Here is a 16,386-nt window from a genome sequence, read left to right as displayed (position 1 = left end):
GGCTCCATATGTGTACAATCTGCAGTAAAAGGAAAGCTACAGAAAAAATAATTGGACTGACTTTGTATCATCAAAAGGTAATAAAAAAAAAATACTTGAACTGAGTTTGTACCATCTAAAGGTAATTAAAGGCCCAGTCAATAACCTTAAAGGGATTTTCACTTAACTTCATTCAGGCACTGAAAGGGTTCAAATCACTTACCAGTGTTTGAAATTATGGCATACATGGCATTAAGGGAGTACAAGATGTCCTCCAACCTCAGGCCATTCCAAAGAGTGTTGACAAGCCCCCCGACACTCTTCATGTGGCCTAACACCTGTCATGGTTAAAGAGGTTTAATATTACACGTTCCTTTTATCTAATAGCATTTACAAATTCTCAAATGCTGAAACATGAAATCATTTCTCTAACTGTAAACAATATTGTATACATTGGTAATTTGTATATAGAACGAATCTGACAAGACAAAGTGCCTCTATTTATGTGATCATGATGCAAAAAAATGTTAGCGTATCATCTTTTGACATCAAAATTATCAATGTTTTCTAGAACTGAATTTCAAAACAAAGCTAATCATGATAAAAGGGCTATCATTTCTTGAACTGCATCCCTGATTACTGACAACAACCCTTGTGGTGTGTTAGTCTACAATAACACTTTACCCGAAGTATTTTGACAGCTGGTTTTAGACAATTATCAGTTACAAACTTTAATTAATGATCAAAAACTGTCTCGGTAGACAAAGGATCAAACACTTCTCAGTCAATAAACTAAATCAAATTACTATATTTTTACTTTCTTTGTACATGTTTCTTATATTAATCAACATGACAGTGACGCAGAACCACACTACAAATGGCAATTTATACCACCAGCAAACCAAACATCATAAAAGCACACAAAGTTATCATAAGTAGGTTTAATCTCAAGCACAATTACACACATCATATTCCAATCAAATCAGAATCTAAATTCTTCAGTAACTGTCTTAGGGATTACACTGTTCAGACGTAAATCTAAAACAAAAAGCTGGGGGAAAAATCTGCCTTTGCCACCATATTCTGCAAGTACAAAAGCAAAATGACACATGGAACATCACCTTAAATTACCACAAAAGGGGACATCAGGACTAGGGGAGGAACCGAGCAGTCAGTCAGGCAACTGGGCACGGACTGTGCTCACACCATCAAGGGGGCTGTCAGTAACTGTCAGTAACCTGAACCATTGACCTAATTGTTGTTCTAGGTCCCCTGGTTTTAGTCACTACCCTGTGTTGACTCAGTTGTTGGTCCCCTTGATGGTCTGAGCACAGTCCGTGCCCAGTTGCCTGACTAACTGCTCGGTTCCTCCCCTAGTCCTGATGTCCCCTTTTGTGGTAATTTAAGGTATTGTTCCATGTGTTCTTTTGCTTTTGTACATGCAGAATATGGTGGCAGAGGCAAATTTTTTTCCAGCTTTTTGTTTTAGATTCACATCTGAACAGTGTAATTCCTAAGACAGTTACTGAAGAATTTAGATTCTGATTTGATTGAAATATAATGTGTGTAATTGTGCTTAAGATTAAACCTACTTATGATAACTTTGTGTGCTTTTGTGATGTGTGGTGTGCTGGTGGCGTAAATTGCCATTTAGTGTGGTTCTGCATCAATGTCAAGTTGATTAATATAAGAAACATGTACGAAGTAAAAATACAGTAATTTGATTTAGTTTATTGATTAAGAAGCGTTTGGTCCTTTGTCTACCGAGACAGTTTTTTGATCATTCATTAAAGTTTGTAACCTATAATTGTCTAAAACCAGCTGTCAAAATACTTCGGGTAAAGTGTTTACGTAGACTAACACACCACAAGGGTTGTCGTCAGAAATCAAGGATGCAGTTCAAGAAATGATAGCCCTTTTATCATGATTTGCTTTGTTTTGTAATTCAGTTCCAGAAAGCATTGATAAAACCTAAAGCCATAGATAATTTTAATGTCAAAAGATGATACCCTAACTCTTGTTTTTGCATCACAATCACATAAATAGAGGCACTCTGTCTTGTAAGATTCGTTCCATATACAAATTACCAAAGTATACAATATTGTTTACAGCTAGAGAAATGAATTCATACCTGATGAGGACTAATCAAAAACATATCACTCAGTAATTTACAAATGTAAAAACAGTCCTAAGGTAATAACCTGAACACAACTCGTAACTAACTAAAGAAACACTATTCTGTGACCTTAGTACTTTTCTTAATTCTTAGAAAAAGAGACTGCGGTACCACAAACCTCTGGTTTGGTTGGTGTAGGAAATGATGCTACACAGTTCATTAGTGTGACAGTGAAGGTGAGGCGAGTATGTGGTTGTGGCAGGAGTGCAGGACACACTGCATAGAGTTCAGCAAGCTTAGCAACAAAAGCAGAACTGCCACCACATTCCCGTAGCTTGTTTTGGAGAATTCCTTCCAATATCTGGAGAAAATTTACATATATAATATTGTTTACATCATGTCAAAAAACAAAACTGTGCATTTCTAAATATCTATTTCCAAGCTTTAAAGTATGCAATTCATATACAGCGAAAGTCCAATTATCCTACGACACTAAGACTTATGACAAGTATGAAATTTGAAAATGTGGGATACCTTTACATTTTTGACGATACAAACTTAAAAATTCATTTAAACAATTAATCATGTTGTAACGTACTGTAACTATACTAACAAAAAAAAAAAAAAAAAAAAATGCAAGAGTTCCTCTGAAGGACTTACAACAAAGGTATGGGTGAATGAAACCTCCACTAAAGCTGTCAAACTCATGGTATAATCTATTATAAAGTGAAAAATTCTGCAGAATACATAAACAATTCCACTGCTCTGTACTGCTTCCAAACAAATGTCATTGCATGTGCACCACTTTTAGTTTACAGTGTTAAGGGATGATTTACTCCCTCCAATAATAACCAATACTGGTGAAAGTAGCCACAAAAACCTGAAGAGAAGGACTCTAACAAAGCAAACAAAAGTGACTAGTACAGATTCTTGACGAGCAGCACGGCTAATGGCTAACTCTTAAAAAAAATGAGAATGAGTGAGGAAACATTGACCAAGAGGATATATGTGTCGGAGGTGGAGGGAACGAGGAGAAGTGGGAGACCAAATTGGAGGTGGAAAGATGGAGTGAAAAAGATTTTGTGTGATCGGGGCCTGAACATGCAGGAGGGTGAAGGGGGGCAAGGAATAGAGTGAATTGGATCGATGTGGTATACCGGGGTCGACGTGCTGTCAGTGGATTGAATCAGGGCATGTGAAGCGTCTGGGGTAAACCATGGAAAGCTGTGTAGGTACGTATATTTGCGTGCGTGGACGTATGTATATACATGTGTATGGGGGTGGGTTGGGCCATTTCTTTCGTCTGTTTCCTTGTGCTACCTTGCAAACGCTGGAGACAGCGGCAAAAAAAAAAAAATATATATATATATATATATATATATATATATATATATATATATATATATATATATATATATATATATATTATCCCTGGGGATAGGGGATTAAGAATACTTCCCACGTATTCCCTGCGTGTCGTAGAAGGCGACTAAAAGGGGAGGGAGCGGGGGGGCTGGAAATCCTCCCCTCTCTTTTTTTTTTTAATTTTCCAAAAGAAGGAACAGAGGGGGCCAGGTGATGATATTCCAAAAAAGGCCCAGTCCTCTGTTCTTAACGCTACCTCGCCAACGCGGGAAATGGCAAATAGTTTAAAAGAAAGAAAAGAAAAATATATATATATATTTCTTTTCTTTCTTTCATACTATTCGCCATTTACCGCGATAGCGAGGTAGCGTTAAGAACAGAGGACTGGGTCTTTGAGGGAATATCCTCACCTGGCCCTCTTCTCTGTTCCTTCTTTTGGAAGAAAAAAAAAAAAAAAAATATATATATATATATATATATATATATATATATATATATATATATATAAAGTTTTTTTTTTTTTTATTATTATACTTTGTCGCTGTCTCCCGCGTTTGCGAGGTAGCGCAAGGAAACAGACGAAAGAAATGGCCCAACCCCCCCCCATACACATGTATATACATACGTCCACACACGCAAATATACACACCCACACAGCCTTCCATGGTTTACCCCAGACGCTTCACATGCCCTGCTTCAATCCACTGACAGCACGTCAACCCCTGTATACCACATCGCTCCAATTCACTCTATTCCTTGCCCTCCTTTCACCCTCCTGCATGTTCAGGCCCCGATCACACAAAATCTTTTTCACTCCATCTTTCTACCTCCAATTTGGTCTCCCTCTTCTCCTTGTTCCCTCCACCTCCGACACATATATCCTCTTGGTCAATCTCTCCTCACTCTTCCTCTCCATGTGCCCAAACCACTTGAAAACACCCTCTTCTGCTCTCTCAACCACGCTCTTTTTATTTCCACACATCTCTCTTACCCTTACGTTACTTACTCGATCAAACCACCTCACACCACACATTGTCCTCAAACATCTCATTTCCAGCACATCCATCCTCCTGCGCACAACTCTATCCATAGCCCACGCCTCGCAACCATACAACATTGTTGGACCACTATTCCCTTCAAACATACCCATTTTTGCTTTCCGAGATAATGTTCTCGACTTCCACACATTCTTCAAGGCTCCCAGATTTTCGCCCCCTCCCCCACCCTATGATCCACTTCCGCTTCCATGGTTCCATCCGCTGCCAGATCCACTCCCAGATATCTAAAACACTTCACTTCCTCCAGTTTTTCTCCATTCAAACTCACCTCCCAATTGACTTGACCCTCAACCCTACTGTACCTAATAACCTTGCTCTTATTCACATTTACTCTTAACTTTCTTCTTCCACACACTTTTCCAAATTCAGTCACCAGCTTCTGCAGTTTCTCACATGAATCAGCCACCAGCGCTGTATCATCAGCGAACAACAACTGACTCACTTCCCAAGCTCTCTCATCCCCAACAGACTTCATACTTGCCCCTCTTTCCAATATATATTTATATATATATATTATATATATATATATATATATATTTCCAATATATATTTCTATATATAAAGTAAAAGTACTATTTTGGGTCCAAAAGTCTTATAACTGGACTTCTGACAGATAATCTTAGAGATAATATATCTGATCAAATCCTGACAAAAAACTTGGAACAAATGGATGCCTGGAAGTTGAATAATTGGACTTTTTCTGCATCATGTAATTCTTAAAAGTTGATCACTGCATTCAAACCTTATAATTTTCCCATAAAAAATGAGGGTTTAAAGAAATGAAACAACTTCTCTCTCCAAGGTGATGTCCCACTAGCAAGAACCACATTCTGTAAGATATCTAAGAAATCAAGGGAAGAGAAGAGATTTCTAACCCCAGTATTTTTGGTGAGGAAGCACAACCCTATCAGAAAGAGGTCCCGAAGGATTTACATAATATATACTACATACTTTTTCTTTTCTTTCATACTATTCGCCATTTCCTGCATCAGCGAGGTAGTGTTAAGAACAAAGGACTGGGCCTTTGAGGGAATATCCTCACCTGGCCCCCTTCTCTGTTCCTTCTTTGGGAAAAATTCTTGCCACTTTCCATGTCAGCAAAGTAGTCCCAGAAAGAGACAGAGAAAAGCCTCATTCACTTACACCACTCTCTCATAGTCATGCATAATGCACCAAATCCAGAGAAATATATCCATACCCAGGATTACAAATCTTTCCATGGTAACCACTGACTGCTTCATACACCCTAATTCAGCCCACTGACAGTACATCTCCCTCTGTACACTACACTGCTCCAAATCGTTATGTAACATGCCTCATACTCTCCAGCATGTTCGGGCCCTAAACACTCGGAAGTATCTTTCACTCCACCAATCCACCTCCTCTTTGTTTTCTACCCCTTTTCCTTGTCCATGCAACTTCTAATATGTATGCCCTCTTACTCTCCCTACACTCACTCATTCTCTCTACATGTCCAAACCTTTCAGTATATCCTCTTCAGCTCTCTCATGCATATTACTCTATTATACCTCTTTCCTACCCCATCATTTCTTATTAGGTCAACCATCATATCACATATTTCCTCAAACACTTAATTTCCAATACATTCACCCTCTTCTGTACTTTGTCATCTGCATCCATATAATACAAGTAGAGAGTGAACTCACTTTCTATGTATTCCTCACTGCAATCAGACCTTTGCCCCCCCCCCTTATGTAAGCCTTACTTCAGCTTCCATGGTTCCATTAACAACCACATTTACTTCCAGGTATCTAAAACACTCCACTTCCTCAAAGTTCTCTTCTTTCAAACTCAAACTCCACACAGCATTTCTCTCCACCGTTAACTTTAATAACCTTTAAGTCACATTCATGCAGAAATTTTTTCCTTCACACACTTAAACAACAAGAAACCAGCTTCTGTAGCTTCTCAACTGAGCCTGCCATCAGCGCCACGTCATCAGTAAACGTGGAAACTTCTTCGAGGCCTAGATGTGGATAGGGAGCTGTGGTTTTAGTGCATTATACATGACTAGAGACCGAGTGTGAATGAATGTGGCATTTTTGTACGTATTCCTAGCGCAGACTCACCTACAAGGCACCCCACCTAACAAATTGCAGACCTGTCCCTCTCTCCTAATTTATGTTTACCATCCTATCCACAAACAGAATAAATAGCCATGGAAACATTAAACACACAGGTCAAAGACCCACCATCCCCTTACTCTCTTGAATGAAAACTCACTGTATCTAACACTTTCCTCACACCATATATTCTTAACATTAGTCATCACATCAAACGTTTAATTCAGTTAAACGTTTAATTCAGTTAAAAGCTTAAAACAGTACACCTCTAATGCTACTTCCATTATATCATGCATTCTAATTATACTTACTGGAGCCAAGGTGCACATGACATCAGTATCATCCATCTCAAAATGACACAGCGCTTCCTTCAAAAATACAAGAACAACCGTAGCATTAGTTTTAACTTTGAGGATATCAGTCACCCGCTCTGGCGTAAGGTACTCCTTGAGGTGGGTCTTATACTGCCCAGCCCAAATGCTAAAGGCAAACACTGCCAGCTGTGCCGTTCCCTCATTTTCGGACGTTGTTGCAATACTCAAGCAGGTATCAAAAATTGCTGTTACATCCACCTTCTCTAGAGTTTTGGTGCTTTTTATGTAAGGTGAATGAACTAATTTGACCAGGATTGTTCTTTTGACATTTTCTGGCTGGCTTGGCATGAGTATGATGTTGAACACAATCTTGTCCATTATGGCTGAAAAAAATATAACACCGGTTAAAAGAAATCTAAAATCCGTAAATCTTTACACTACAAGATATTCATTATCAGCAAATATATTGGATAAATAAGTAAGATGAAAGTTCCTACACTTCAAATCATCTCATTCAAGGGAAGCAATAAAAATAATACCAGCAGATTGAAGCATGCTACTCATGCTGGTTCTAGAGATATTAAAGACCAAAATGACACAGCGCTTCCTTCAAAAATACAAGAACAACCGTAGCATTAGTTTTAACTTTGAGGATATCAGTCACCCGCTCTGGCGTAAGGTACTCCTTGAGGTGGGTCTTATACTGCCCAGCCCAAATGCTAAAGGCAAACACTGCCAGCTGTGCCGTTCCCTCATTTTCGGACGTTGTTGCAATACTCAAGCAGGTGTTATTAAAATTTCCCTTAAGATATAGAAAAGACCAATATTTAAAAATCCTAACATGTCACTACTTTCACTTAATCATAGAGATATATCAAAGACTAATACATACAAATGTGAACATGTTCCTAATTTCACTTAATCAAGATATATATATTTGCAACATTATCTCGGAGAGCAAAAATGGGTATGTTTGAAAAAAATAGTGGTTCCCACAATGCTGTACGGTTGCGAGGCGTGGGCTATGGATAGAGTTGTGTGGAGGAGGGCGGATGTGCTGGAAATGAGATGTTTGAGGACAATATGTGGTGTAAGGTGGTTTGATCAAGTAAGTAATAATAGGGTAAGAGAGATGTGTGGTAATAAAAAGTGTGGTTGAGAGACCAGAAGAGGGTGTTTTGAAATGGTTTGGAGAATGAGTGAGGAAAGATTGACAAAGAGGATATGCGTGTCAGAGGTGGAGGGAACGAGGAGAAGTGGGAGACCAAATTGGAGGTGGAAAGATGGAGTGAAAATGATTTTGAGTGATCAGGGCCTGAACATGCAGGAGGGTGAAAGGCGTGTATGGAGTAGAGAGAATTGGAACGATGTGGTATACTGGGGTCAACGTGCTGTCAATGGATTGAACCAGGGCATGTGAAGCGTCTGGGGTAAACCATGGAAAGTTCTGTGAGGCCTGGATGTGGAAAGGGAGCTGTGGTTTTGGTGCATTATTACATGACAGCTAGAGACTGAGTGTGAACGAATGGAGCCTTTGTAGTCTTCCTAGCGCTACCTCGCGCACATGAGGGGGGAGGGGGTTGCTATGTCATGTGTGGCAGGGTGGCAATGGGAATGAATAAAGGCAGACAGTATGAATTATGTACACGTGTATACATGTGTATATATATGTCTGTGTGTATATATATGTATACGTTGAGATGTATAGGTATGTATATTTGCGTGTGGACATGTATGTATATCCATGTATATACATGTGTATGTGGATGGGTCTGTGTGTATATATATGTATACGTTGAGATGTATAGGTATGTATATTTGCGTGTGGACATGTATGTATATACATGTGTATGTGGATGGGTTGGGCCATTCTTTTGTCTGTTTCCTTGCGCTACCTCGCTAACGCGGGAGACAGCGACAAAGCAAAATAAAAAAAAATAATGAAAACATATTTGCAAATGCCAAGATACTTTGGGTTATACTGCTCAAACAGAATATACCATCTATATAGCCATTTCTTGATAAACTGTTTCAATTCATTATGCAACGACTTGGTAAGAATACAAATGACCAAGTTTAGTATATCTAATACCTTCACTTGATTCAGTATTCTAAATCATAAACAAAACTCTTAAAATCACATTTTCTGATACATAATAATATCCCATCAATTCCAATACACTTACATTAATTAAGATTCTAAAAATACACCAGAAAGAACTAATAAACTAATCAAACTATACAAAATTGCAAAAAAATAATTACCAGTGCATTTTGGCTTAGTTCCTGTAACTGTCTTCAGTGGAATCATAAGTGACTGAAAAGTTCAAAAAGTCTACGACAAAGAGCACCCTGACACTAGTATACACTCTCACCACAGCTTCCAACTTGAAACTGGGGCTCACATACAACAACAATGACAGCTCAGCCTGGCCAGAATGTGGACCCATACCACGGACACTGTCAGACAAAGTCCTGGCACAGCTTCAAACCTATAATGTTACTATGTAATCTACTGCCAAGAGACAGTCACTGACATTTACAATGCTATTACAGGTTAGTGCAACAGCAGAGAACTATGTTACATAGAGCAATAAAAGGCAACAAGATAGAAAAGAGTTATACTGTTTATCCAATCATTCTGACAACAGCTCATTAAATCTTAACACATTCCAAACTATATTTCATTCAGCTCTAAGCTGTCCCCCCTACGTCAAATTATATAACAAGACTACAAAAATAAAGATTGCCAATAGAGATTTTAGGGATTACTGACTTATGACAATTAGTAAACTGCACAACACTATCAAACATGCTATGTAAAAAGTTAAAATAAATATGGAACCACCTTGGAAAATAATTAAGTAATACATGACTCTCAGAGCAACAAAAACTTGGGAGCATCATCATTAGAGTACTATGTGACCTTAAACCCCATTCTGCAAATATAAGGATTCAACATATTCTTTTTTTCATACTTGTTCACCATCTCTTGCCTTAGCAACGTACCACTTGAGCCTTTGATGATTTAATACAAACTAGTAATATGAGCACTGCAACCAAAAGCTAATGAGAGGCCAAACACGTCATGTCTCACGAACATCGTCCTCACTTGTACACATCCCCTCTATCTGCTATGGCAGACAAAATTGTTTCGTAAAAACTATTTTTCAAAATGCCAAGAATTCCTAACTCTTACATAGCTTTGGAAATTAAGCGATTTTGTGCACTGAGTAATTTTGTTCCGGAATAGTACTTCAGCATCTTAAGAATACAGTAAGAGCAGGCAGCAAGCTTTAAAACCTTCCATTTTTATTCTACAATGTCAAGTAAAGGAACAGTGGATGGAATTTTGGAAAAATGATCAGTTAACAGTGTATACATGATGTGGGGTTAACATAAAGTATGCAAAATGTGGGGTTAATCAACATAAAATAAACAATATGTGGGGTAAACTGACATTACATATACAATATGTCAGGTAAATTCACAAAAAGTATGCAAAATGTGGGGTCGACATAAAATATGTTGATCAATTACCATAAAATATGCAATATAATGGTTTAATTAACATGAAGCATGCAAAATTTTGGATTAACAAAAAGTATGCAATGTGTGGGGTAAATTAACATAAGGTATGCCATATGTTCGTTAAATCAACATACAGTATGCAAAATGTGTAGTTAATTAACATAGAGTATGTAAAATGCTTATAAGTAATTACAGAACCTAAGAAAATCTTAGCTAACCTTACCTAGCAGCCAATATTGACCTTACTTATATGTAAATTCTTATGGTCACCATTTTCTACCATTGCAAGGCAGTGTTTGCATTCCATGGACAACAAGCCCCGCAATCTCTCGAGTATGGCAATAAAAACATTAGCAGTTTTTCTATACATAATAATTACAATAAATCAATTGGTAGGGAAGGTTAAATGAGGGTTTCATAATTTTTGTTGAATTCAAGTTATGCATATTTTTACATTACCTAACCCAGCACTTTTTCGCTTTTCATAAACTTCACCTATATAGGCCAGTTTATAACCAAAGATTAAAATATAACGCTGCAAATCCTCTTTCACCACTCTATTCTTGAAGCTCTACTTTCCTTATGCAAAATAAAATCACTGAATATCCAAAGCTATTCGTGCTGAATGGCTGAAATGCTACTTTATCAATAGTTCTTAAGAAAGTTATTAACCATAAATTATCAACAAGCTAAATATTTTCATCCATGCGCGTTATCAATTTCCAGAGGTGAATGTCTACTTATCAAACTCAAGCAACATCTTGCAGTAAAATTATTGTTTTGAACGCCCACCTGGGAACAGGTATTTTGGGTAGAGCAAAATCATGCAAATAGTGCTCTGCGATAAAAATGAAGATCACAATTATTCAAAAGACATCAAATACATTTAAAACAAACCTAAAAAAATCAAAAACTTAACCTACCCTAAAATTCCCTGGTATGTCCAAATCAGTAACAACACTCATCTCGCCAATGGTGAAAAGAGATCAGTTGTGTACATAGGTCCTTCCTAACCAAAGCTAAACCATGTTACCCTCACAGGTAAATGTGAGAATCTCGAGAACCTACCACTACCCAATAAATTCTGAACATTTTGTGTCCAAAAGCTTCACTTTTTAACGTTTCTGATACAACTGCACACTCACCTATGAATATTAGCCCCCAGTAATCAAATGTTTGACCCAACATGAATGACAAATACTGAAGTAACAACCAACAACACCATACAAATGTGTGTCTACATATCATTCGTGCAATGGGGAGGGAGGACCATTTTAACTAAATATGAAAACTGACCACATCTAAAACTCCAATAAATAACAATTATCCGCCTTCTAGCACAGAGACATGCCAAATGCTGGCGAAATGACGCATGCCACCAAGCTACACTTCCATCTACAGATGACACTGACCAACTGTCAGCCAACAGCGTAATATGACACATTGAGGAAAATCCGTCCTTGACTTACCTCATTAATCTGGAAATCGTCCAAAGGCAGTCACAGTCCGAGACGCCAAAAAAGGTCTTCTCACACGCCTTTCTTCCCCTTGCAGGCGATCAAAGCGCCCATCCCTAGCCCACAATGTCGCCGCTGCCCTCATGTGTCACTGGCGTGACGTCTACCCCACCACATACGCCTCCATCACCGACATTTTCACTTTAAAATTTCTCTGGCCAAACTCGCCGCCCGTCGCCCGATTATTATCACAAATTGTAAACAAAGAGACAAAGGGGTTCGATGGCACACCAGGCAGGCCAGGGAGGCCCCGATGGCACAGCATGGCCTATCCGATCCTCCACGACGACCCGATTCTGTCCCCCTGTATAAGTGGGCGAACCCGGCGACAGCTTCCTGCTCTTACAACCCCATACCCCCCCATCCCCTCCCCCCATCACCTGCTACCTCCTCGTTTATATGCATCAATTACATTTTGCTTGGCTTGGGGGGGTGAGGGGGAGGTAGAGGGGGTCTGGTCTTACATAAATGGCGGTGAATTACTGGTGGGGAAAGATGGAAAATGGGGGAGGAGGGGATGAGGCTAGACAGCTATTATTCACTGGAGGGCTGTTCCATGGATTTCATCTGTTATGTCACTATACTCTTCTGTTTTTCTTTTTTCTTAAACGGAGATTACGTACGTTATGTTGTGACTGGCATGGTTAACTTCCCCCGTGTCGATCGTGGGAATAGTGTGAGGTCTACGACTCTAGTCTGTCTAAAAATAAAAGATACTAAGGGCCATAAAACACCCGAGGTTATTGCCCTAAGCGTATCCCGTAATGTAATCACTTATAAAAAGAGCCAGTTTGCCCACAACCTGGTGAACTGCTATGTGCCGAGGGTTGGTGGCTTTTCAAAGGTGTGGAATTTAAAAAAGAGCCGCTGACCCCCCCTACTATACTGTGGTATGGTGACCTCGCTTTCACGACCCCGCCTACCACACGACCTTTCCTTTAACCCCCAACCCTCCCCCCCCCCCCCCGCGGCCTTACACCTGTTGGCCCCACCTACCCATTAATGACCTTTCATGCCACTGGGATCATTACTTTGGGGCGTGGGTGACCACCGCAGACGCAACGATGTGAAATTACACAAACCCAAGACGTATAGAAGAACTACATTTAAGTAAGAGTACACCAGAAAGGTGGTCCACTGAAATTGGCTCAGAGTCCCCCGGACTATCTCACCTCTCCCAGTAGAGTTCAATATATATATATATATATATATATATATATATATATATATATATATATATATATATATGAACTTGAACGCACAGGCTTGGGGGTCTAAGTGCAAATTTCCCCTTTAATAAATAGCATGTAAAGTCTAGTTAATAAACTAATATCATAGTTGTAGTTCCTCTGGAAAATACATGGAAGCAAATTGCCATCATCAAGCGACATGACATACAACACTCACTCCATCACTTACCATTACTTCCCTTATTTCCTAATGGATTTCCTCCCATTACCTTACATATTCAACATCTGCCACTACAACTGAATGACTTACTCGACTGGGAATACCATTTTACGGCGCACCATCCCCGTCGAACTTCAGGGAAGCGATGGTACACGTGAAAGGCGACCAATCCCAGCCCGGCCGAGAAGGAAGACGACGTCCGCCATTTTTGTCTGTACCAAAAAATGTCAAGAAAATCAAAAATATGGACAAAAATATCTTATTATGGGTTAAACATGGTGTCTACTATGTCGATAACCTACTTTAGAGTTTACTGAAGTTATTTATTAAGGTGTTAGGATTTCTATAAGTAAATAAATGACTAAAAACTGCGATATCACCTTTTTTGAGCTTCGAAGCTCGTACCCAAATTTTTTTTTCCAATTTTTCAACTTGGGAGAGATTCTTACCTGCGATAAGTAACAGAAAAAGCATGCGGCTATCTTCATGCAGTGGGGCCTGGTATAGTTTTACAATCATCTCACTCACTTAAAGAATTATACACGATTATTTCACGAGAAATAACGAGTTGATGTTCCCGTCCAAATGGCCATGCCTCGAGGAGGTCAAATACCCAAATGAGAATTCGGCCAAAGAAATTAATTCCAATAAAAAAAATTTAGCCTTAATTTTTTATGTTTAATTCATTAAAAGATTTTTAACTTAATGGCCAATCAAAAGTTTATAGTCATTAAGATAATAGAACAGCATACACATTAAAGAAATATAGTTTTTTATAAGATTCTGCCACATCGAACTCATCTTTGACAGCCATTATAAATGACGCAATACATAAATTCATTCGATCTAATTTCTCTTCTATAGACCAAAATCAGGCAAAACCTCTAATAGTCCAGCTTTTAAGTACACTGTACATTTGTGTTCATGATTTTTTAAATGTATTATTCTGTATAACAAACTTCCCTTCCCCTTGGCCATATAGCTTCGGAAATAAAGAAAAATGTCAAAACAATATTTCTTGTTGCTTATGTTTCACTCTTCGTTGATTCCATATGAGTTTAGACATTACAGTTGCAAATACTGTTTCTTATGGGGGAAAATGATGGTTAAAAGACTGGATTTAGTGTATGAAATTTACGAAGGAATGGTGCCTCAGATGGTATACTTTTCAACACATTTTTCACCTCGTCAAAAAAAAATTATGGTTGCTCCATAGAGTCCTTGCTTCTCCTACAGTACAGCATAGTTCTTGATAGTGAAATGATTAAGGCTGTAATTATTGTTTGGAAGATGTCAAAAGCATCCATATTAGGTTCCACGGACGGAGGAAGAATTATCTCTAAATTTATTGGCTAGATTATGCTTTTCAATTAAGGGGGAATTACTCAGGGAAATTCCAAAGTATAGTTATAGGTCAGAATCTGATGGGAAACAACTCTACATAGTTAAATGCGTTACACCAGACGACGAACAAAGGCGTCTGTAAAATATCCGCCATGGAAAACATACGATTAGATTTACTCATATCCTTCATTTTCTGTGGAGGGGATCATTCCCCAACCCCCCCACCTTAAACCTCCACTCCAAGATTCTCTAAGGGGTGGTATAAGGAGGGGTGGAAAACAAACCCCCCTGATAAAAAGCCTTTGTTGAAAAGGGGGGCGGCCGACCCTACCCCAAAGACACCCACGCACACAGACTTTTGGCTCTTTCCCCAACGTGGGGGTCGACCCCGCCAACTGCAGCTGTCTTTATCCATTTTCTATCGCCTACGACATCATTTCTATAATTCTACGCATGATCTACAAACCCTGAGAACATTTCGTCTTGGTTAGATTGCAGGGTGAAGCTTACAAAGAAAAAAAAAAGAAAAAATGAAAACCAATAAAACAGGATCTATTATTTCAAGTCCTAAAGCCACTCTATGTCGAGTTAAATGTTAAAACAAATTCTGCATCTCATTTCTTAAGATGGGTTTTCGATCATATTTTGCAATTGGGAGGCCTTTTTTTTATTATAAAATGGCTACTTTAACTCGCAATTATGAAAGGATCTCACTTTTGTATACAAACTTCTATTTTGTAACAGGGTAGTAATTGTTCATATATCACGTAATTGTTTATATATCACCTAGTAAGCTTTTTGGTCACATTTAATGTCAGATAAAGTTTTTGTATTAAACTATGAACTGAAGAGGTTTCTGTACATATTTTGTATATGGGAGGTATCCAATAGCTCGTGGTAGAGAGGCTTCTATACATATTTTGTATATGGAAAGTTTCAATTACAGTTTGTAAAGGGCTTTTGCTTATATAATTTTGGTGGTTTTGTATTTAGTTGATAAGGGGGAAGGTTTTTAATGAAACAGGAAGCAAGGACAATTTTCTGTATATTTCTTGAAAACTTTTTCTCTAGTTATGGTAATTGAGAGGCTCTTCATTTACCAGAAATGAAGTGCTTTTTTGCTTGAATTTTGATTTTACACTGATGACATACATACTTTAAAATCTTCATACTAGAGGGCTTTTGTCTAGAAAAGTTTTTTATTTATCCATTGTATTTGTTTAGTTTCATGATAGGAAGGGTGTTGTACTGTATATGACCTAGACATTCCTACTATTCATCTGAATTAAGGATCACTGTTTTTGATCATGAAGAAGCATTGGCAGATTTCCTATGCTTAGTGTCTTTAATCCTCAGAACCCAAATGAAAACTCAACTTGTTCTAGGATGCTGTGTGACCAAGTATGGACTCTACCAAATTGTTGATCTATGGTGACCTGGGGAGGAGTTAACCTACCTGAAGGTTCTTGATGCCCAAGTGAGGACTCTACTAAACCTAGAATCCTCCATTCCTAGGTCTTCAAGGACTCTATCTAAACTAGAACCCTTACTGTCTAAGTGAAGACTCTTACCTATCTACGAAATTATATAACTCAGATCACAAGAGTCTCATGTACGAAAGGGATTGGTGACAAGTTTGGTGTAGCAATGGTGAATGTAGTAGAACTG

The 16,386-nt window shown here is 38.4% G+C and overlaps 1 protein-coding gene across 1 annotated transcript in view; it reads right to left on the bottom strand.

Moving 5' to 3' along the window:
- Positions 1-11,887, bottom strand: part of LOC139767484 (uncharacterized) — a 52,822-nt gene extending 40,935 nt beyond the window's left edge. Inside the window, 4 exon segments of the mRNA XM_071696907.1 lie at positions 203-317; positions 2,274-2,456; positions 6,914-7,299; positions 9,182-11,887. Coding sequence (XP_071553008.1) covers positions 203-317; positions 2,274-2,456; positions 6,914-7,299; positions 9,182-9,227 — 730 coding nt within the window. The 5' untranslated portion in view covers positions 9,228-11,887.
- Positions 11,888-16,386: the final 4,499 nt, after the last annotated feature.

The sequence above is a fragment of the Panulirus ornatus genome, chromosome 61 (assembly GCF_036320965.1).
Source record: "Panulirus ornatus isolate Po-2019 chromosome 61, ASM3632096v1, whole genome shotgun sequence".
NCBI classification, from domain to species: Eukaryota; Metazoa; Arthropoda; class Malacostraca; order Decapoda; family Palinuridae; genus Panulirus; species Panulirus ornatus.
Note: the sequence above shows the minus strand (reverse complement) of the source record. Positions and strands in the feature narration are given on the sequence as shown.